A 21,726-nucleotide genomic window follows, 5' to 3' on the forward strand; every position below is an offset into this window, starting at 1 on the left:
CGGCTGACCGGGCGACAAATCGTCCCAATGCCGCCATTCTTTCCACTAGGCGTTGCACATCTTTGACGGAGCGAGGAGGTTCCATCCCTAGGATGGCCCGGATTTTTTCCGGGTTGGCCTCGATCCCTCGTTGGGAGACAAGGAAGCCTAAGAGTTTTCCTCCTCGAACTCCGAACGCGCACTTCTCCGGATTGAGCTTCACGCCGTACTTGCGGAGATTGTCGAAGGTTTCCTGCAGGTCCTTGGGATGGGTCTTCGCAATTTGACTTTTGATGACGGCATCATCAACGTATACTTTGGCGTTCCTCCCCAATTGTTCGTTGAGGATGAGGCTGACGAGGCGTTGGAAAGTTGTACCGGCGTTCCTCAAACCAAAAGGCATCCTGCGATAGCAGAAGGTGCCGATGAGAGTGATGAAGCTGGTTTTCTCCTCGTCTTCCTTGGCCATGTGGACTTCGTGATATCCTGAATAGGCATCCAAAAAACTCAACCTTTCGCATCCCGCCGTGGAGTCGACCAGTTGGTCGATCCGAGAGAACGGGTAGTCGTCCTTGGGGCATGCCTTGTTCAAGTCGGTAAAATCGACACACATTCGTCACTTGCCATTCGCTTTCTTCACCAAGACTGGATTGGCTAACACATTCAGGGTGCCAAACTTCTCGGATGAGCCCGGCATCGGAGAGTTTGGTGATTTCTTGCTTGATGACTTCGCATCGCTCGGTAGAGAGCTTCCGAAGCTTTTGCTTTACGGGAGCTTTGTCGGGTCTCACGGCGAGGCGATGCTCCATGACGTCGCGCGGGACTCCTTCCATGTCGGAAGGTGACCAAGCGAAGAGATCAGAATTCTTTCGAAGTAGGTCGTCGACGAGTTCTTCCTCGAGTTCACTTGGGAGGTCGGCTCCGATCTTCACCGTGCGCGTGGCGTCTTCTTGAGAGACGCGTACCTCCTTGAGTTCTCCTTCGGGGAGGGGCTTAGGGACGTAGTGCTCAGGGTGATCGGTTTCGGATGCTCCTACATGCGAAAGCATGTTGATACTCTTGGATGATTCTTCCTTTTCGGCGCACTTGGTCTCATGGCGGTAGAGTGTCTTCCTGTCGGAAGATTGCTCGCCGCGGACCGTTACCACGCCTTTTAGGCCCGGGATCTTCATACACAAGAAGTTGTGGTGGATGGCGGCGCAGAGACGGTTTAGCGTCGTCCTCCCGAGGATGGCGTTAAAGGAGGCTCCATGTCCACCACGTCGAAGCGCACGAGCTCGGTTCGATGATTTGTGGCATCCCCAAAGGTCGCGAGGAGCTCAATTTGTCCAAGCGGCTAAATGGATTTCCCCGGTACGAAGCCAGTGAGAAGATAAAGGGATGGCTGCAACGAGCCGTTCTTGTATCCCCCTTGTGTTCCCATCAGCTGCTTCAAAGTGCTTAGATATAGGATGTCGGCAGAGCTTCCGCCATCCACAAGAATCTTTTTGAGCTCACAATTGGCGACGATCGCCGTCACGAAGAGGGCTTCGTCGTGTGGGAAGCGTAACCCCTTGGCGTCTTCCTCGGTGAAGGCAATTGGCACGCTTGCCCACTTTGGTGGTGGTGTCGGGGTGAAGATTCCCACGACATTGATTTCGCGACCATACTTCTTCCGTTGCCGCTTCGATCCCCGGCCTGTGGCGGAGCCCCTGAGTATCACTCCAACGTGATGCGCGGGTTCCTGAAATGGGAGGTCATCCTCCTTAGGTGCCGGGTCAGCAACGAGGACGTTGGCGCGGCGTGGAGCCTCGGCTGTTTTCTCATCCTTGCGTCGGGCCTGCATTCGTGTCTGGAACTCTTCGCGAGCCGCGATGACAGTGTTGCCCTCTTCGTTGCTATGGCTTGCCGAGTTGTGGATGAGGCATCTTCCAGTTTCTCCCTCGGTGGGACGAGGTGGCTTCTTGGGTTGTCAAATCTTTTGGGATGATGCTTGTCCTTCGACGGCGAAGATTTTTCGGGCTTGGTCGTCGGGGGCCTTTTTCCTCACCTCCTCTTCTTCTTGGAAGATGAAGCAGGCGCAGGGGGTTTGTCGGACGAGGGAGTTCCTTCGGGAGCGGCGCGAGGCGCGTCCTTTTTGGCAATGTCCCCGTCTTCGCCTCGGGCGTATTCCTGCAAGATCCGATAGAGCTCCTCGGTCGTCCTTGGAGGATTGCGACTCAGGGCCCGATTCACTTCTCCTTGGAGAAGGCCTTGCATGCATGCGTCGATCACAGTGGTCGACGGTGGTTGGCGATTTGGCTTCGTACCTTCGCGAAGCGATGGAAGAAGCTTCGGAGGGATTCCCCCGGCTTTTGTTTCACGGCGTATAGCTCGTGAGCCTGCACGGGTTTTTTGAAATTTCCTTGAAAGTTGGCGATGAAGACCTCTTGTAGGCGTTCCCACGAGTGCACGAAGTTCTTCCGCGGGTTATAAAACAAAGTTTGCGCCATTCCGGTGTGCGCGAGCGGAAAGAGCTTGCACATCTCGATGAGACCTCCCCCGGCGGCCCGTATGGCGGTGTAGTAGACATCCAAGAATTGAAGGGGATTTAACTCCCCGTCGTACGGCCGTATTGTAGGCGGCTTGAACCTTGGAAGAAAAGGCGTGTCTTGGATTTCCCGCGTGAGCGGCTTACAAGTCCGCCGGTCTTTCCGGTTCCTTCGGCGGCGAGGTCCTCCTTCGTCGGAGTCGCTTTCGGCGGCGAGGTCCTCCTTCGTCGCTAGAAGGGTCGCTGGGAGTATGATCTCGGCGTTTCCTTCGGGGGGTCGGTGCGTCGACGGGAATTCCTTTCGCCGCCGGCACGAGCTTCGGACTCCGCCACTTGCTCGTTCCCATGCACGCTGGGGTCTCGTTCCTCGCGAGGCGCAGCTTGAGGTGGTACCTGGTTGCCACCTTGCTCGACCCCGACGGGGGGAGCAAGGGGCGCTTGCGGGGCGCTCGCAAAGCGAGGTTGGTGCTGTGCGTGTGCGACTTGGAGAGCGCCTTGCGGTGGAAGCCCCCAATAAGGATGATACCAAGGAGCTCCGGGGGCGATCGCGGCGAGCGCCAACGGAGGCAGGGACTCCTTGGTTTTCTGGCGCAGATCCTCCTGACGCCACATTATTTCCTCTTGTAGGTTCCCAGGGCAAGGTCACTACCGGTTGTAGAGAAGGTGGCGCGAAGCCCATCGAGCGAGACATGCCGAGTTCTGTATCCCCCGCGAGGGCGGCAACCGTAGGCAGCTCGTCGATCCTTGCCACTACGTCGGTGAGTGTCGAGGGACCACCTACGACGGTTTCGAGCACCTCGGTTCCTTCGGGGACGGCCGGGAGCGAAGAGGCGACCACGACTTCCGCCGTAGCAGCCATGCTTGCGGTGACGTCCGGATTGGCGAGGATTCCTTCTTCCTCGGGAGCCCCCGAAGCACTTGCTTTCTTTGTTTGCAACCGTGTAGACTTTGCGGCAAGTTGGGCACCTGATGAAGTAGGCTTCGTCGGGGCCATTAAATCTTCAATTGCGGCGAGGGTTCCCCACGGTCGGCGCCACTGTTGTTGTTCTCGACAACAATTAGAGTAAGGGTGCCAAAGCTCGATGACACAAAAGCGTAAAAGTAGGGCGTGTACGCGGGCCTTATAGCGAAGGTCGCCGTACACTTGGACAAGTTGACACATCGATATTTTTTGAATAGGTTCGGTCGACCCTGCGGGTGCAACCTAGTCCTATGTTAGGAGAGGCTTCGAGGAAATCGTTAACCAAAGTGTTTCGGGTCGATCGAGGCTCCCCAAATCACTTAGCGAGAGGTCGAACGGGGCCACCTCGTACTTGGTCCGAACGAGGCTTCCCAAGTAGCGAAGTCGAGATACCCTTAGGACTCTAACCCGATTCCCTCTCCTTCGGGTTCGGGCCGAACGAGGCTTCCCGAGATCCCAAAACTAGAGCTCCTCTCAAAGAGGTTCTCTAGCCCTCTCCCCTTGATTCTATTCAAATTGAGAGTGAATGGTACATGCCCTCATGGGAGGGTATTTTTAGCCTCAAAAGACCATGGCTACTCTTAAGGGAGAGAGAAAAGTGGGGGCAAAACAGTAAAAGTAGCTTCTTGGTGCATAACTTTTGTGTGCACCAAGTGAGAAGAGTAGGGATTGGTCCATGGTCCACCATGGACTAAAGGCCCCATCTCAACACCTTTCTTGCCTCCTACTCAAACTCCTTTCTCCCTTTGACCAAGGCATGAGAGGCTTGACTTGTTGACTAGTCTTACTTGTTGCCACGTAGGCATTGACCGCGCCACGTAGGCATCTTGGCTCTTGTAGGGAAATGTTTACTTGGTCGTTGCCACGTAGAATTCACGGCCCGGTTCATTTAAGGGTTTTATTTTACTATAACACAAGATTACATGGTTCTATAGCAGTGTAGAGCATAAAAGAGTAGACATTGTCGTCTAGCAAAATTTTAGATGTGTCATAAGTTAGCCCCCTCTTTTGTTCATTCCTGGGTCCGCCACTGGTTTCGACTTTGAGGATGTCATGTCATAAGTTAGCCCCCTCTTTTGTTCATTCCTGGGTCCGCCACTGGTTTCGACTTTGAGGATGTCATGCTGGTCTTGAGAGTACTTGGCACCATGATTAATTAGAGTTTAATAATGGTCTAGATAACTGAAATACAAATACAGTTTTTGCTAATAGATAATCGAGCTTATTTTGTCCTAATTATGTGAAAACTGAAACTGGATTATGAGTTTATTCCTTCTCGTAGGTAATTGAACATATTTTGCAGATAAGATAATAATAAGCAGTGATGTGAATGTACACATGTAGACCTTCTTCATAAAGCCATCGATTAAAAAAACAGTACTCCCTCCGATCCATCATAAGTGTCTCAAGTTTAGTGCAACTTTGTATAAAGTTAGTACTCCCTTCGTCTCATAATATGAGGCACGCATGCATCTCTAGATCATTAATTTAGTTAACTAAATATAAATTAAATAATTATATAATTAGAAAGTTCCTCGATAACGAATCCAATGGTGTATTTTTTGTTAAAAAACATGCATATTTAATTAATCAAATTAAGAATTACGTATACGTGCTGCCTCGTGTTACGAGGTGCGAGGAGTACAAAATTTGAGACTGGATGGAGTATCATATTTATGCATCGAGAGGCCGCTTTTGTATTTTCTCAGGGGGAAAAGGCTGGATCTTTGCCGGCCCAAACTAATCTCAGGTTACCAAGCCTCCCCAGCAAAAGCCCAAGCGCTTGACCAGCCCATCTCTCTCAACTCCGTCGCGTGCTCAAAGCCCACTACGGGTCCCCGTTTTGCAGAAATTCTGTTTCAGACTAGGGAACCCCGCTCTCCCAAATTGTTTCGGCCCAGTTTGGCTAACCTTATTTATTCAGTTAACAAAACCCCTAAAAAAATCAGTTAACAAAACATTATGTATTTAAGTTTTGGTACAGGAGACAAAAGTTTCTATCTATTTCTGTGGAAGACTCTAGAAATTTTGGGCAACGATGGCAAGAAATTGGAGCTTGCCAAACAGCAGTGATCTCGCAAAAGTAGTGGACAGCTAGCTGGCTGGTAAATGTTGAACTACAGGTTGGGTGGTCCATCTGAACCCCAACTCCCCAAGTCTACTCTTTTACCTCTTCCATAAATTTCCTCGGTTCAGAAGAAGTGGCCCTGATGAGTTGTATTTACAAACAACAGGCAAGTACTCCATTGAATTGATGATCCTGCCAAAATCTTGCATCTCCTAGCAGCCCTGCCAGCCTCCATGGAGATCATTCACTGTAGTAACTGTATTATCATCCAGAGCTACCGGCCACCCAGCCATGGCTGCAGCACCTCTGCTGAGTAAAGAACGGTCTTGTCTTGAAGCAAAAGCTCTCTTTGGCTTGATCTCTGCCCTCTGCCCATTTTGCCACAGCTCATGGAGAAAGATGGAACACCTCTTGTCTTGTTGTCTGTGCTTCAGCCAGCAGAGCAGGGCTGCACAGGCACATCACAGCACACAGCCAGTGCATGTGCATCTTTTCTCTTTCACAAAACAAGAAGAGATAGGATTCCTTTGCACATATGTCCAGAGCAGAGTTGCATCTCATCCCATTCCATTCAGACATTTTCTTTTCTCACTGTAGAGCCAGCTACAATGTATAGTCCTTTTGTCAAGTTCTGTTTTAACCATTTTTCAGGTTGCTTCATTCTAACCATTCTTCAATTATCTGTGTACTGCTTGCCTGGCATACTCAGATTTGATTTTTTTTATGCATAGAAAATCAGGGAACCCCTCCCCGGTTCCATTTTATTAAAATGAAACCACATCACAGCATTCAGTGTTCAAATCCATTCAGATTTATTAATTAATTACCCAAAATTAATGTCGCTGACTTAGGCTACCATCTTTCAGGAAAAAAAAATGAACCAAGGCCCTGTTTCTTGGCTATCATCACTAGTTACCACTCATCTGATTGAAAACAGATAAATTAAATCCCATTCTATGATAATCACTGGTTGGCAGGGTTATCATGGATAAAGAAGTCAGTTTCAGCAGTGTAGTGTGATTGGAGTTGATAGATGGAGACTAGCACATCATTAACCCTGCCTTTTCCATACCCACTGATCAAATCAAAATGACTGATGATTGATTAGAAAACACTTAACAAGAAGAGATCGGATTCCTTTGCACATACTATGTCCAGAGCAGAGTCGTATCTCATCCCCATCCCATCCCATTCCATTCCATTCAGACATTTTCTTTCCTCACTGTATAGTCCTTTTGTCAAGTTCCGTTGCTTAACCATTTTTCAAGTTGCTTCATTCTAACCATTCTTCAATTATCTGTGTACTGCTTGCCTGGCATACTCAGATTGATTACTTTTATTATACGGAGTAGAAAATCAGGGAACCCCTCCACTGTTCCATTTTATTAAAATGAAAGCACATCACGGCATTCAGTGTTCATTTCCAATAGATTGATTAATTAATTACCCAAATTTAATGTCCCATTTGCCCCTGTGTCAGTACTAGCAGCTGTCCTGGTAGACGGAGGTCAAACTAGAAACCGAATCTTTTCAGAGACCCATCACCGCAAGCTACGTACTCACTGTCGCTGACTTAGGCTACCATCTTTCAGATAAAAAAAAATGAACCAGGGCCTTGTTTCTTTGCTATCATCACAAGTTACCACTCATCTGATTAAAAACAAATAAATTCAATCCCATTCCATGATTATCAGCTTGATTGTGTTCTAGGTAAACAGGATTTATATACATTTTTTATAGCTGATAAAGATATCAGCTATAATCAGTTTCAGCAGTGTGGAGTGACTGGAGGTGGCAGATGGAGACTAGCTCATCATCAGGGGTGCTCATCATTAACCCTGCCTTTTCCATACCCACTAATCAAATCAAAATGACTGACGATTGATTAGAGAAACACTAAACAGGTCGCCGTACCCAACTAATCTTGGTCCCCCCCTTTGGTCGAATCCTCGTTGAAAGAAGAGACGAGGATATAGTAATAAACATGTGCCAAGAAAAAGAAGAAGGTCCCAGGCATGAAACATCCATCCATCCTGGCAGCAGAAGAAGGAGGAAAAAAACAAATGCTAAAAGACACTGCATAAACCAAAGGGCAAAAAACAGAAACATGAGGGGAACCCAATGTAGTAGGTAAAATTAAAACCATCACCTCTCTATCTTTGAGCATAGGTTTATAGGTAGGCTAAAAATTAGCTAAGAAACAAATCCTATACGCCGTTTTTAATCAGTTGCAAAGTATCTTACCATTGAACTAAGTACTTGCCATACACAAACGTGCAGAAGCTTTGTTATACTACAATTTGCTTACCACTTTTCCCTATGATCCATAGACAATGCATTGCAAACATACGGCCTTTTAAGTTACTATCAAGAAGAAAAAGGCAAAAATCAACGAAAATTCGCCAGAGCAAAAACGAGCTCTGAACGGCAGTAAATAGAAAGGTGGAGTGAAGAGGACGACAAGCAACGAGCTGCTCGTCAGCAACAGTAAAATCTCGCCTCACGGGCACAGAACTTCTCTCACTCTACCCAGCTCCACACTCTCCCACTGACAGCAAGGGTCCGGATAGCCTGTCATTGGCTAGGCCCAACTAGTCAGTCCGCATCGACCGCCACCTGTCTCGTCCGCCCGTTACGATTCGACGGCGAACGGAAACCGTGACACCGAAAAGACGGAGATGCCCCTAAGGTTCCGTGTTATTTACGCCTGGGCTGCTGCTACCGGCTACCCAGGGGCACGCCGTCCCACGTCTTGCAAAGACCAGAGCAGCAAGCGAGCAAGCAGCGCCCCGAGTGGAGTAGACTGTTGTGGGTTGTTTGCTTCCGTGCTGCTCCGCGGGTGATTAATGCAGTGGCGGTGGTGCGGGGGTGGTGGTAAAGGCTCCGCGTGGAGTGGAGTGGAGCGGTGAGTGCGGTGCGGTGGGCGGCGCCGCGGTTTTCTCTCGTCCTCCTCCACCGCCGCCGCCGCCGCCGTCGTCGTCGTCGCCGGCGGCGAGTTGAGGTGAGGTGAGGTTCATCCCCATTTCTCCTCCCCTGTTGGTTCTTCTTGGGATGTTCTTTGCGAGGTTATTCCCTTAACCAAAGGTCCCCAATTTCGGGACCTGTTGGTTCTTCTTTGGGATGTTCTTTGCGAGGTTTTCCCTAAACCGAAGGCCCCCAATTTCGGGACCTGTTCGTTGTTCCTGGGATGTTCTTTGCGAGGTTGCCCTCAACTGAAGTCCCCTGATTTCTATCCTTGTTTGACAATGCTGGTTGGTTGAGGGCACCAAATTTTGCAGCCTGTGCTTATTCTTGTTCCCAAGATTGAAAAGGCATGAGATTTTCTTTTTTATTTATTCCTATAAAAAATGATAAAGGCATGGATTTTTTTAGGGGGAGAGAATCTCGGTTATGTCCCAAGAATTTGGTTGAGGGTGCAATGCATATGCTGCTCTTGATAAGGCAAAATTGTTCCTCAACACTTGTCTGCATTTTTCAGGATTCAGACTGCTTGAACCCAGAATCTCAGCGGAATTTCAGTCCACTAGAAGCTTTGGAGTCAAGATGATTGAGGGGAGGAGGCACTCGGTGGACATCCCGATTTCGAGGGCCCTGGTGGCCGTCATGAGGTCCAGATCTCTGAGGGACCCCGACACCAACTCGCTGGCCAAGTTCTCGGCCAAGAAGACCATCTGGGAGGGGTGTTCCCTGGAGGAAGATGAACTGGAGGGGGGCAATTACGGCAGGCACAGCTTCAGCTACAACATGTATGATCATGTCCAGAGGAGGAGGGAGGAGTTTGGGGGACGCCTGGCCAACTCGCCGATCAGCATCATCAAGGCCAATGCACGAGTCAAGGCGGCGCTCCATAACCAGAACTGCTGCTCGACGATATCCGGGATGTCCAGGGCAGCCAAGGACAGGGGTTTCTCGCTGGTGATTGAAGGGGAAGAGCTCGGCCGGATGGACTCCCATGAAAGCGGCGCGAGAAGCTTGCTTCAGAAGTACCGGCCCAGGTTTTTCTCTGAGCTGGCTGGACAGAATGCCGTTGCGCAGTCTCTTTCGAGCGCTGTTTCGCAAGGAAAGCTTGCTCCCATCTATCTCTTCCATGGTCCGCATGGCATCGGCAAGACTTCTGCGGCTAGAATATTTGCGGCGACGCTTAATTGCCACTCTCCAGGTGGGAACCAACCCTGTGGGAACTGCGATGAATGTGTGGCCATATTCTCAGGAATCAGCAGCAGTGTGGTAGAGATTGATGCTTCCAAACTTGATTGCAAAGCTAGAGTTGCTGCCTTGCTCAGGAGTGCCTGTGAAGTTCCTGCTTCTTCGAACTTCAAGGTTCTTATTGTAGATGATTGCCAACACATGGATAAGGAGGGATGGTACTCCATCTACAGTAGCCTTGAAGGGATTCCTGACAGCTCAATCTTTGTCATGATAACATCTGACGTTGATAAACTACCAAGCAATTCAGCTGGATGGTGCCAGAGCTACAGGTTTTGCAAGGTAGATGATGCAGAGATTGTCCGCCGATTGAGCAAGATTTGTACAAAAGAAGGTATGGAGTTCGAAGCCGAGGCTCTGGAGCTTCTTGCTCGCAAGGCAAGCGGTTCCATTCGGGATGCAGTCCAAATGCTTGATCAGCTAACTCTGCTTGGAAAAAGAATCAGCAGATCAGTAACATATGACCTAGTAAGTTGATTTCTCCAGTTTTCTATCCTTAAGTATATTTTCATAATTGGAAAACTATGCACTAACTTGCTATAATATTTCTGCAGATCGGTGATGTCTCAGACGAGGAGTTGCTTGATCTTCTTAATCTGTCTATGTCATCAGATGCTGCTACCATTGTCAGGAGGGCTAGGGAGCTTTTAAGTTCAAAGGTTGACCCTCTACAGCTGTTGGCTCAGCTTGCAAATCTTATCATGGATATTTTAGCTGGGAAGCACCAGTCAGATTCTTCAGAAGTTAGAAAAGTTATTGGCAAAAATACATGTATGTACCCTTTCCCTTCCTACGCAAACTTTAAAGTTGTTCATGCTACATAAGGAATAACTGCATGAAAATCTGTTATTCTATTGTTGAACTGTCTCTTTGTGCTATATACACACTCACAGTGTACATGGATCTATTTTTTCCATATCCATCTAACCTTGTGTATAACTTCTCAGCTGCTGACGTCGATGTGCACAGACTTAGGAATGCACTGGAAATACTTTCTGAAACCGAAAAGCAGTTGAAAACCACAAAGAACCAGTCTACATGGCTTACAGCAGCTCTGTTACAGTTTAATATGAGGGAGCCTTACTGCCTAGAGACCCTAGATGACACTGCAGTTTCAAGCATGTTCACAGAGAGTCAGACAGGTAATTAGTTTTCTTTGCCTGAAGGAAACATGTTTATGTCATTGCAAAAATATCCCAAATCATTTCAAATATCCAATGTCGTTATGAAACATAACTTAGTCACGTTCTCAGACTTGTCTGTTTACTGACAAACTAAGCTATTCATTGCGCAGATGATGGGGCTGGTGTCCTGAAAGATGAAAGCTTAGAGACCAGTTCTCATCTTTGCTATCAGAACAAAATGGGCTGTCTAGACATGAATTTAGGAGATCCGGATGTACTGGAGACGATCTGGATGAAGGCTCTTGAAAACTGCACATCTAATTCACTTCATAATCTGTTGCAGAAAGATGGGAAGTTGTCATCCCTGTACACAACCCAAGGTAATTGATCAAACTCTGTGTAATAGCGTTGTCTTCTGTTTTTTTTTTGAGGGAAAATTTGCCTGTTAAGTCTATCTAATGAAAACATGCCCCTACTTCATATAGCCCTTGTTTCCTGCTGATCCATCATACATCCTATCCAGCCAGTGGTTTGGATTCCAAAAGACACATGTTTGTCTGAACATATGTATCATGTAGCAAATGTTTACCTCCTGTCAGTAAGCTAGTTTTCTTAGTGAGATGGTAGATCATGACCAATTACTTTTTCTTTCAAACACATCATGCATGAGCAATCAGCACAGGCGACACATTCTATTACGGAGTAGCATCCTTTTACATCACTATAGGCTGAAGATGTTTTAACTCTGAATCGCAGGTGTAGCAGTTGCCGAGCTACAATTCTGTCATCCTGAGGATGTACCTACATCAGAGACCTTCTGGATGCCACTTGTGGGTTCTCTGCAGAACTTGCTAAAGTGCAATGTGGACATCCGAATCAATCTTTCTCCGATCTCTATGAGCAACAGGGCTGGATCCAAGAATTCATCTGTCAGCCTGGTGATGCAATCCAGAGAAGATCAAGAGACGCGGAACCAAGCCGCCACGGACTGCAGAACCGTCGCTTCTTCCAGAAGGGAGTGCCCTTCGCCGCCGCTCCCAGGACAACCCAGGGAGAAACCGTCACACATTCTGGGATGCCTCCATGGCGCGGACAGGGACATGGGAGACGCCGAGTCGAGGATCCTGAGCTACCAGAAGATCCCCGCCATACCTGAAGCAGCATCCACTCCAGGGAACAACGTTGAGACCGCCTCGAGAGCCGGAGGACACACGCCGAAGGCCGACCAAGACCGACCCCGTCGTCGACGCGGCTGCTTCTCGAAGATCATACCGCGCGGCGAACCTGCCCCTTGTCGCAATCCTGAGCCTCCACGGCAGCCTCGCAAGGGACTGTTCAGCTGCTGCTTCTGCAAGATCAGACCAGACTGCAGAACGAAAGCTGACGCTGTGTACAGGTCAGAAACCTGGCAGGTGTCCCATGGGTAGCAATAGCATGGTGTAGGTGTAGACTCTGAAAGTTAGGAGGTGCGCACAGCTGAAACATGGCTGCTGTTAATGGCTTTTATCTTTTGGCATGGATGGTGGGTAATCATCACTTGGAAGTTTGATCAATTTATGCGAACCTGTTAACTGCAGCATGCTGCTCCTGAGTTTCTGACACAATAGATGAGTATTGATAGTTTGTTCAAACAGACTCTCCTGGCAACGCAATGATATAATTCTCCATGAGAAACATGCTTTTGTCGCGTTCATGAACCATCCCATTTATTTGTTTAGCTTCGTTAATCATCTAGTCATTATACAAATCAACTAGAGAGGTGGGATTTTTTTTTTAGCTGAGAAATGAGTTGTTAGCCTAAAGAATTCTCACATGAACACAAACACTAGACCAGATAATCAAAGAGCGAAAACCTATAAAATAGTGTCGTCATGGATGGATCAATTAATCTTTACTTCTAAATAAATTATCCAAAGCAGTTTATCATGGATGGATCAATTAATCTTTATTCAATTGGTGGCGGTGATCCATCACACATTCCTCACATTGATTTGGCATAAGTAATAGTAGTAGATGGCGGTATATTGTGCCAGCATATCTAAATAAGTAAACATAATGATTCGCAAGCACAATTAGGCAACTGCTTGTCTTCGGTACGGATACTTCCTGAACCCCGAGGTTCTTCCCAGCAAATCGCAGACGGCAATGCAATGCAATGCGGAGGCATGGTAAAACTTTTACACGACGATTTTTCTTTGCATCTGTTTAACTCGGTGTAAAAAGAAGGGTCTATAAAGAAGTTGAAATGAAAACACAGCAAGAACAGCAAGGGTATGTCCAGAGATGCAAGATCTAGACATGAGCCACCACCACAAGCAAGAGGGGCTCGTTCAGCTACCTACGACACAGCGTCCAGAGACGTGCATCAGAAACGCAAACGCAAATGCACACGAACTAGGTGGGCTGCACCCCGCTATGGCTGCCTGCCTCTTCAGTTTTCGTTCACCGGTCCAGCTTGACACTTCCTGCTTGCTCGGTCATCGGTTCAGGTCGAAGCAGAGGCGCCGAAAGAGGACACAAGCCACCCATTCTTCTTCGCATGCTCGACATAGGAGAGGAACTTCTCCGGGGCATCAGGAATGTCAAGAGCCAGATCATCAAGCCCGTCCCTGACCCTCGAGAACCCCTTGGTCATCTGGTTGATGGTTATGATCCCTTCACCAAAGCACTCTTGCAGCAGCTCGAGGGTGCGCTCTGTCTTCTTCTCCATCGCCATGACAAGCGCCTTCTTGACCACCTCATGGTTGAAGAAAGGCATCCCCATCTCACGGATGCAGTTGCATGCTTCCCCTAAATCGCCCCCACTCTCATATTCCTCCAGGAGCTTTGCTATCTTGTCCTTGGCATCCTCCACGGCACATCCTGTCCCGCCGCCCCAGCATCTCAGAAGCCTCTCTCCAGCGTGACGGGCAGAGGCAAGTGAGCGTGCCATGTTCAATGTTTCAGCCCCACTGCATTTTGGTGGAAGTTCACTGCCAATCTCATCTAAGTTCAGAGGCGCAAGCACATCATCGATCACTGCCCTGGCTAGGAACAGTCCAAGCTCATCTGAGGCATCCAATATGTCCAGTGCAGTATCTTCTGCAGATTCAAGAAGCATTATGAATCCCTTGACAACGTCTTCGGTAGAGAACAGCTCCATGCTTAATGAGGATAGAAGAACAGATGCCATCTCTTTCTCCCTGTTCTTGCGGTCCATTGCAATTGTTATGAGTTTCTTGATAAATATCGGGTTGTACTCTGGAAAACCAAGCTCTTTGAGGGTGCGAATAAGCTCTGGTATATCATCAGAAAGGAAGTACTCATGTATCATAGACACAGCCTCCTTCTTGTACCTCCTCAGCTTCTCATGGTCATCATCTTGGACATGGCCATTGGCACCTGAAGGTACATATGAAGAGTCAAGCCATCCCTCAGAGACTGCTTTTGGTACCAATGTCTGGAACTGAGATTTTGCGGATGGTACATCAAGAGAGAGATCATCAAGACTTTCTGCAACACGAGAGAATCCCTTCATCATCTGACTAGAGCTTATCAAACCTTCTTCAGCTGCTTCCTTCAGAAGCTTGATAATAAGTGCTTCTGTAGCTGGACTTTCCATTCCAAGAGTGACAGCTCGCTTGACGACCTCATGGTGAAAAAAGGGCACAGCCAACTCTCTTATGCACCTACATGCCTCAGTTGTATCACCATTCTTGATATATTCCTTTACAAGATCAGTAATCCTCCGCTTTACCTCCTCTACTGTGATGTATGTTGAACCACCCCAACGCCGCTCAAGTAACTCTGCATGGTGCGGTGCTGAAAGATAGCTCTTCGCTGCAATTTGTAATACTTGCATCCCCTTTGAAGACTCTGAAAGACTCCCTTTTGCCTTGCTGAGAAAAGCAGGTGGAAGAATGTCATCGACCACTGCTCGTGCAATGAAAAGAGCAAGGACATCAACCGCATCAGGGATGTCAACAGTCAAATCATCAACAGCCTGTAGCAGCATCACAAAGCCTAATTTGATTTGAGTTGAACTGAACACGTCACCATAAAGAGATGATAACATCACAGACACCATCTCTTTCTCCTTGTCATGCCTGTCCATTGCCATGGAAACAAGCTTCTTGATGAAGTAGCGATGGAAGTCATCATGACCCAACTCTTTAAGATCAGAAGAAGCCAATTTAACATCACCAGTGCTGAAATATTCTTCAATTATCGTGACAAGAGATTTCTTGTAGTCCTCCAGTGGGGTTGTTGGAGGGACTTCAACCAGTTCATATGGCTCCTGAGTAGCCAAAACACAACAAGATGAGTGCTCAAGTTTGACTTAGTAAGTAATACACATAAACAACATATTTCGACAAACTGAATGCGTGTCTATATTTACCAGTTTCATTTGGAATGAACAAATATCGAACAGTCCAACATTGCATGAAAGAGCAAGCAGATGGACTACATAGGTCAGGAAAATGAAGTATTACCTCATCACTATCATAGTTTGGATCATTCCGGTCAAGGAATGTGGCTGCATCAGCATCAATAAGTCTTCCCCAGGTGCCCTTGCCACCAGCACCATCTGCAGTTGAAAACATCATTTAATAAGAAATTTTAGCAATTTTGTATACATCAATAGTGGAAATTAGAACTAGTACTGCATGAAACACGGGAGACTGCAGCTACCTTCCTAGTGCAAGCATTTGATCAAATTCAGAGTGGTATTCAAGAACTCCCACAATAAGAAAAGGCTAAACTATGAATTGAACTCAGATCATAAATGGTTAACTACTTACACTCGTATCATACTATCATGTGACATATCACTCGGCACATAGTTTTTTTTTAAGAAACAGCGATCTTACAGTGGAGTTAAACTTCATGTGCTGCATATTTGCTTTTCATACCAGGCTAGATGGCAAGTTGGCAACTACATGTTTAACTGTCATGGATTTGCATAGTTTCCTATGCAAATCCACGACAGTTAATTTGGGACGGAGGAGTAGTAAACAGAAACAAGGCAACATTTAACAAACAGGTGGATCCATACAAGAGGAGTCACAAGCATAAAAAGGTCAAGTATTCCCGACAGCTGGAATCTGGTAATAGCAACTGAAGTCGATATATCACCTGCTTTAATATAAAACTGCTAACTGTTGAGTTCTGGAAGCAAATAGTATGTTTCATTGGAAAAAAAAATACCAATCTCAATTTGCACAGAAATTAAGTGGGAGCAAAACAGGCAAGCACTAAAGGAATCAGCAATTAAACACACAAAATAGCAACCCATATTCCAACAGAAGAAATTCAAGAATTCAAATGTGATAGGAAACTAAATGGCTTAGCATAGACCGTTAACCAAGATCCATAGTCGGGTAGAGTCGGTAGACAAAATTTGCCACTAGAAGGAGTAAAGAAGACTGCATCGAAGCATGTTGCATTACATGTATATTCTACAGTAACACTATAACCATAAGCCCACGTAGATAGTCCATACAAGTACACTTGGTCTATACGATGACAAGCATATCAGTGAAGCTAGATACAAATGCAACACTGAAGCCCATGTAGATAGTCCATACAAGTACACCTGGTCTATACAATGACAAGCATATCAATGAAGCTAGATACAAATGCAACACTGAAGTAAAGCTTACTGGAGTACTAATATTCTGTCTGGGATTTCAAAAAACAGCTAGAAGTAATAATAACGAGGATGTTAAATGAGTTTTCCAGTTATTAATAAAAATAAAAGGCAAAACAGTACAGGTAACAAACATAAAACAAGCCCAATGGTAATTGGCCGAATCCAACATAACGATCATTTAACTGACCAGTAACTAGAACAATGCGATAACTAAATGAGGCCAGCACACGCTTCATGTGCATTGTCAACTGAAATAACTAGAAGAATAAAAACAAAGCAGGTTTTGACATAAAAGCATGCTCAGTTGCTCATCTTTCACAATAAAGGTGAATCTGTTGTGCCCTATTGGATAAGCAAATATCAAGTCAAAGATAGTTGTCATCTTCCACGGATGCAGGCAAATAGGTGATATATCAGGATCAGGCAGTTACTGTCTTCCGACAAAATTATGTCCACATAAGAAACCATAGAATCTTTGTACACCTATGAATTGAAAGAACAGAGTGCGACAAAAATAAAATCCCAAAAAGGGTAACAAAGGCAACCAGAAACGGATAACTAATCCAACCAACTTAAATGCTACACAGCCAGATCAGAGTTGTCGTTATCCGATGAAATAATTCCCGTATAGGCATTAGGCAGCTCAGGACCACCAATCAACACACAAATAGAACCGCCGTTTCATGCACGCAAAGCCAATCCTCTACGTAGCAAGCGGCAGGTGCAGGTAGCCAAAATGTAATGCTTCAACTTAACTAGCCTATTGCAACAAAACCCCATATGCAGATGAATAAGAAGTCAAATCAAATCCATGACCCCTCAAATTAAATCTCACCAATGTTGTGTGCTGTATAGGGCACAATGTGCCACCTCAATATAACAAGAGCCCGACATCCATGGTACACAAACTAGCAGCATCAGCACAGTAGAACTACAGGAATAACATCCAAATAGATATCAACAGGTAGATGAACTCAGCTGCTAACCCAACATTCCCAGTGCCCTAAACCAGATATCTCCACATAAGGCATGAACAGCAAGTTAAGCAGCAATCCATCAACCAAAGCACTAACAATTAAAGTAACGATTACAGCACAGCAAATGGTCACATCTTATCATGTCCTAATCAAGCATGCCTAGCTCCGAAACCAGCACAATAACAACAAGGAAGCTACTAATTCAACAGGGCAAAACCAGATCGAGCGTCGCCCTCACCTTTCTTAACCTTGACGGCCTTCCCGGAATGCGCCCGACGCACGTTCCTGACCCCGCCGCCCCCTCCGCCGCCCCTGGCCGCAGCCGCCGCCGCGGCGCGCTGCTGCTGCTGTTGCTGCTCGTAGTGCAGCAGCAGCGCCGAGGTGGTCCCCCCAGTGGGCGAGCGCGGCGACGCAAGCGACAGCGTCTCAGCGTTCTGCACCGCGATCCGGAGCTTCTCCCGCTGCTCCTGCGTCAGGAACCCCCCGTTGTCCTTCCTCGGCGACGCCATCTCTCCACTCCCACCACCACCTGCCTGCAGCAGCAGCCACACAAATCACACCACCAAACCAAACCGAAGTCCGAAAACCAAATCAAATCAGCGTCCGCCTCACTTCACTCCGAAATGGGTGAAACGAAACGGAAATTCGAGCGAAGGCCTTGCGCATCCGACCATACACATACCTAGGGTTTTCCTCCGCGGATCGAGCGTTCGCCCCCCAGCAGACCCAAACCCCCAGCAGACCCAAACCCGTGCGCGAGATTCGCGTGCGTGCGTCGCGGCTCCGCAGAGAGCGAGCGAGTGGTGGTAATGGATTTTTTTTTTCTCTTCTTCCCCTTCTCCCCTTTCGCTTTCCCCGAGAGAGAAGAGAAAAAAAAGAGAGGAGACACTCGGAAGTTCTGAAGTGAGACGAGAGGACGGATGGATAGGGGGGGTGGGCATTTATATGGAGGCGCCGTGGGTTCCGGGACACGTCGCTGGTCGAACCAGACACGCACCCGCCTCCACGCGGGCCCCACCGACAACCGGGCCCCGCGTGTCATCGTGGGCGGCCTGGTCCGTGGGCCTCGTCCGGTTTCGCGGGCCGCCGGTTTGGGCCGCAAGTTCGCGGATCCCTACCGTCCATCCCCACGTGGCAGCCCACGGCTTCCCCCTTGCCCGTACTTCTCTTTGCGCACGCAGAGCAGAGCGTATCCCATTCTCTGAAATGCCGGGCAAGGAGATTCGCTGGCCAAGTTGTCAGTGAAGGTGGTGGGATCTTTTTGGGGTGACTGGGGGATTGGGTGGTCGGTGGGGGATAGGATCAGACCGTGAGTGAGAGTTTTTAGGGTTTAGCTTTGCTGGGAGTGAGGGCTGGGGGATCTTCTGCGGCAAGGCTGGCTGGCCACGGTGGCTTCAGGAACAAGAGGGAGGCCGTGATTGGTCAGGAGCGACGTGGATAAGGCGGATGACGGGATGAGAACGACGCGTCGGACTCAAGTCAAGATTTCTGTGTCGTACTCATATCTCCATCAGATTTTAGCTCAAATGATAGTACTACCACGATGCTCCAAGATCCCCTTGGCAAAAAAATACAGTTCCACTTGGCCACCCATTTTCATCTCCATGATTTGTAACCGATCAGTAACACCATACATAATGAAGGTCACGATGACACGATTGCTGTTTGGAACGTGGAAATTTAGTGGAAAATTTGACTCGTGTCATTCTATTTTTTTTCCATCAGAACCGTGTAAATTAATTTAGTGTGTTTGCAGACGGGTGTTTGAAGAACCACTAGGCATGTGTTTAGAGTGATGTGTACTTGAAGCTTTTGAAGAGAGAGCTGCTGGAAGAGGTGGCTTTAGTCTTAAGCTTCTGTTGGACTTATCTACAAGTAGGGGCTGCATGGTACCTGTGCTCAAGCCACAGCTTCATCGAGAAGGTAGCTAGATCGATCTCGACTCAACACAGAGGACAGAGCCATCTTCATCAGATCAGTTCAAACTATCTGGTGCCATGAATATAAGATCCACTTGCCGACGCGCACATTTCATCCGGATGATTTTATTTTGTGCATATGTCAGACGATTGAGAAAAGCAGCTCCTGTGTCTCAAAAGAAACTAGATGATACCCGCACGTTGTTGCGGCAATTACTTTTGATTATTCTGAAACATAAACCATACATGCAGCAAATATGATATTGCGGATCGTAACTATCAGAGAATTGCAATATTAGAAATTCAAATTAGACTCTTGCATCAAATATCTTTAATAAAGGAAAAGTAAGGTAAAACAGCATGATATGTATATGAGGGAATATTCAAAAATAAATCTAGAGAATTAGGAAAATACAAACATTAGCAATTGTAAGTAAAGGTAGGGACACTATACTTAGCAACTTGGGTATCGGGAGGATACAATGCAAAGCCATGCCCTTAGACAACACTAAGCATAACAACACGTATCATACATGCCTTCGGGGTTGGTAATACACGTATATAGAAAAATTAGAAAGGATCGGGCCGGTCACTGATGAAATTGTTCTGGTCATAGTAAGTAATGTGAGCTGAAGACCAGAGTTGGAGGAACACTGTAGTAGCACGTGCAGGACACACGTCCAATGATGAACCGGAGATCTGCCATGGAAGATGCCGCCACGCTACTCAAGATGTCTATCTCCGCGCGCGAGCAAGTCATGTCCACTCCATGTATCCTCGACGCACTCGCCTCCAAGCTCCGGGCGGCGGGCGCCATTCAATGATCAGCACACGCCTTTGCTTGTTCACCACGGGGTCGCCACTGTCGCCAGCCTCCTCTGCATCGACGCCTACCACCCAATCGTCAACGCCAAGCGCTCGTTCCTTGCCTCATCTGCTCAACCAAGCGGCTCGTCGAGCTCGTCGCCGTGCTTGCCCTGTTCGTGCTCGTTGTGGCTGACAGGAGGAACGACATCGTGGAGGACGCGTGGCTGCCATGGTCACGCAGGTGCCCAGAGGGCCTGGACTCGTTTTTGGCCATGATCGCTGCAGCCACTGAAGTCTGAAGGCCAGGCCGCCAAGGAGAAAACGGAGCCCACGCTCCTCAATTTGGTCTTGGCCACAATGAGCGCTGCAGTCAAGTGAAGTGGCGTGAGCTCCGCATGCCCGGGATGAAGAGGAATGCGCGTGAACTCTGGATCTGAGGCCTGGAGTGCGGAATCGAGATTGGAGAGCTGGATTTGGGGATTTCTCATAGCAAGAGTGCCCACGGACGGACCATATATATGAGTTGAGAAGGAAACCGAAGCAGAGGATAAATGACCAAGATTAACCATCGATCGCGTCTTTAATTCCAAAGGAGACTCAGCAGAGATTTACTGTTGAGAGGAAGATGAAAGGAAACATAATTGAGAAATAAACCGTCATCGGTCTCTGGAAGTGCCCCATGGATTCAAGATGGTGCACGGGCCCGGAAACATGCACGCATAGTAGTTTGGGAGGGCAATCGACCCGCAGGGGAGCGGCGCACAGCAGGGCAAAGATCGGGCACATGAGGAGAAAGGGGAGGACGGAACGGCAGCAAGCGAATGCTGATTTTTTTTCCCGCTACACAGACCACATCGGTGGAGCTTTTTTCCCAGCTGTGGGCTGCGAACCTGGCCCAGGCGGAAGCATATCCAAACGCTAACGACGTGGGAATAGAACAAACGCGAGGGAACAACGCGGTGATAAAAGCGATGACGCTGACATGGATATGCTGATGCTGAGGTGGATAGGTTGCATGTGCAGCTTGCTAATTTAAAAGCACTTAGTGGGCTTCAAATTTATAGGATCGCTGCAGCCACGAAGTCTGAAGGCCAGGCCGCCAAGGAGAAAATGGAGCCCACGCTGCTCAATCTGGTCTTGGCCACAATGAGCGCTGCAGTCAAGTGAAGTGGTGTGAGCTCCGCATGCCTGGGATGAAGAGGAATGCGCGTGAACTCTGGATCTGAGGCTTGGAGTGCGGAATCGAGATTGGAGAGCCGGATTTGGGGATTTCTCATAGCAAGAGTGCCCACGGACGGACCCATATATATGAGTTGAGAAGGAAACCAAAGCAGAGGATAAATGACCAAGATTAACCATCGATCGTGTCTTTAATTCCAAAGGAGACTCAGTGGAGAGATTTACTGTTGAGAGGAAGATGAAAGGAAACATAATTGAGAAATAAACCGTCATCGGTCTCTAGAAGTGCCCCATGGATTCAAGATGGCGCACGGGGCTCGGAAACGTGCGTGCACATTAGTTTGGGAGGGCAATCGACCCGCAGG

General features: G+C 47.8%; 2 protein-coding genes across 3 annotated transcripts; one reads left to right on the plus strand and one right to left on the minus strand.

Annotated features, from left to right (window-relative positions):
- The first annotated feature begins 8,245 nt into the window (after nucleotides 1-8,245).
- Nucleotides 8,246-12,523, plus strand: LOC100827993 (protein STICHEL-like 2). Of its 2 annotated transcripts, none has more exons than XM_003571289.4 (6): nucleotides 8,246-8,523; nucleotides 8,996-10,191; nucleotides 10,278-10,494; nucleotides 10,671-10,865; nucleotides 11,018-11,227; nucleotides 11,604-12,523. In XM_003571289.4, the coding sequence occupies exons 2-6, from the start codon at nucleotides 9,061-9,063 to the stop codon at nucleotides 12,272-12,274; spliced, it is 2,424 nt and encodes an 807-aa protein (XP_003571337.1). In that variant the 5' UTR covers nucleotides 8,246-8,523; nucleotides 8,996-9,060; the 3' UTR covers nucleotides 12,275-12,523. The 2 variants fall into 2 exon arrangements, with proteins under 2 accessions (XP_003571337.1, XP_014755552.1); XM_014900066.2 differs by having other exon boundaries at nucleotides 8,246-8,518.
- A 490-nt stretch (nucleotides 12,524-13,013) lies between these two features.
- LOC100842871 lies at nucleotides 13,014-18,368 on the minus strand. Its single transcript, XM_003573267.2, has 4 exons — nucleotides 18,139-18,368; nucleotides 17,695-17,989; nucleotides 15,320-15,414; nucleotides 13,014-15,123 (listed from the first exon to the last, which is right to left on the minus strand). The coding sequence occupies exons 2-4, from the start codon at nucleotides 17,963-17,965 to the stop codon at nucleotides 13,333-13,335; spliced, it is 2,157 nt and encodes a 718-aa protein (XP_003573315.1). The 5' UTR covers nucleotides 17,966-17,989; nucleotides 18,139-18,368; the 3' UTR covers nucleotides 13,014-13,332.
- Nucleotides 18,369-21,726: the final 3,358 nt, after the last annotated feature.

The sequence above is a fragment of the Brachypodium distachyon genome, chromosome 3, assembly GCF_000005505.3.
Source record: "Brachypodium distachyon strain Bd21 chromosome 3, Brachypodium_distachyon_v3.0, whole genome shotgun sequence".
NCBI lineage: Eukaryota > Viridiplantae > Streptophyta > Magnoliopsida > Poales > Poaceae > Brachypodium > Brachypodium distachyon.

What these genes read in the sequence shown, in the direction of transcription:
- LOC100827993 (XM_003571289.4), top strand. Translation starts at nt 9,061, where the DNA reads ATGATTGAGGGGAGGAGGCACTCGGTGGACATCCCGATTTCGAGGGCC. An exon ending in GTTCACAGAGAGTCAGACAG is followed by an intron (nt 10,866 to 11,017) that starts GTAATTAGTTTT and finishes TTCATTGCGCAG; the next exon opens with ATGATGGGGCTGGTGTCCTG. An exon ending in ATCCCTGTACACAACCCAAG is followed by an intron (nt 11,228 to 11,603) that starts GTAATTGATCAA and finishes TCTGAATCGCAG; the next exon opens with GTGTAGCAGTTGCCGAGCTA.
- LOC100842871 (XM_003573267.2), bottom strand. Translation starts at nt 17,965, where the DNA reads ATGGCGTCGCCGAGGAAGGACAACGGGGGGTTCCTGACGCAGGAGCAG. An exon ending in GGCCGTCAAGGTTAAGAAAG is followed by an intron (nt 15,415 to 17,694) that starts GTGAGGGCGACG and finishes TTTCAACTGCAG; the next exon opens with ATGGTGCTGGTGGCAAGGGC. An exon ending in CAAACTATGATAGTGATGAG is followed by an intron (nt 15,124 to 15,319) that starts GTAATACTTCAT and finishes TTGGCTACTCAG; the next exon opens with GAGCCATATGAACTGGTTGA.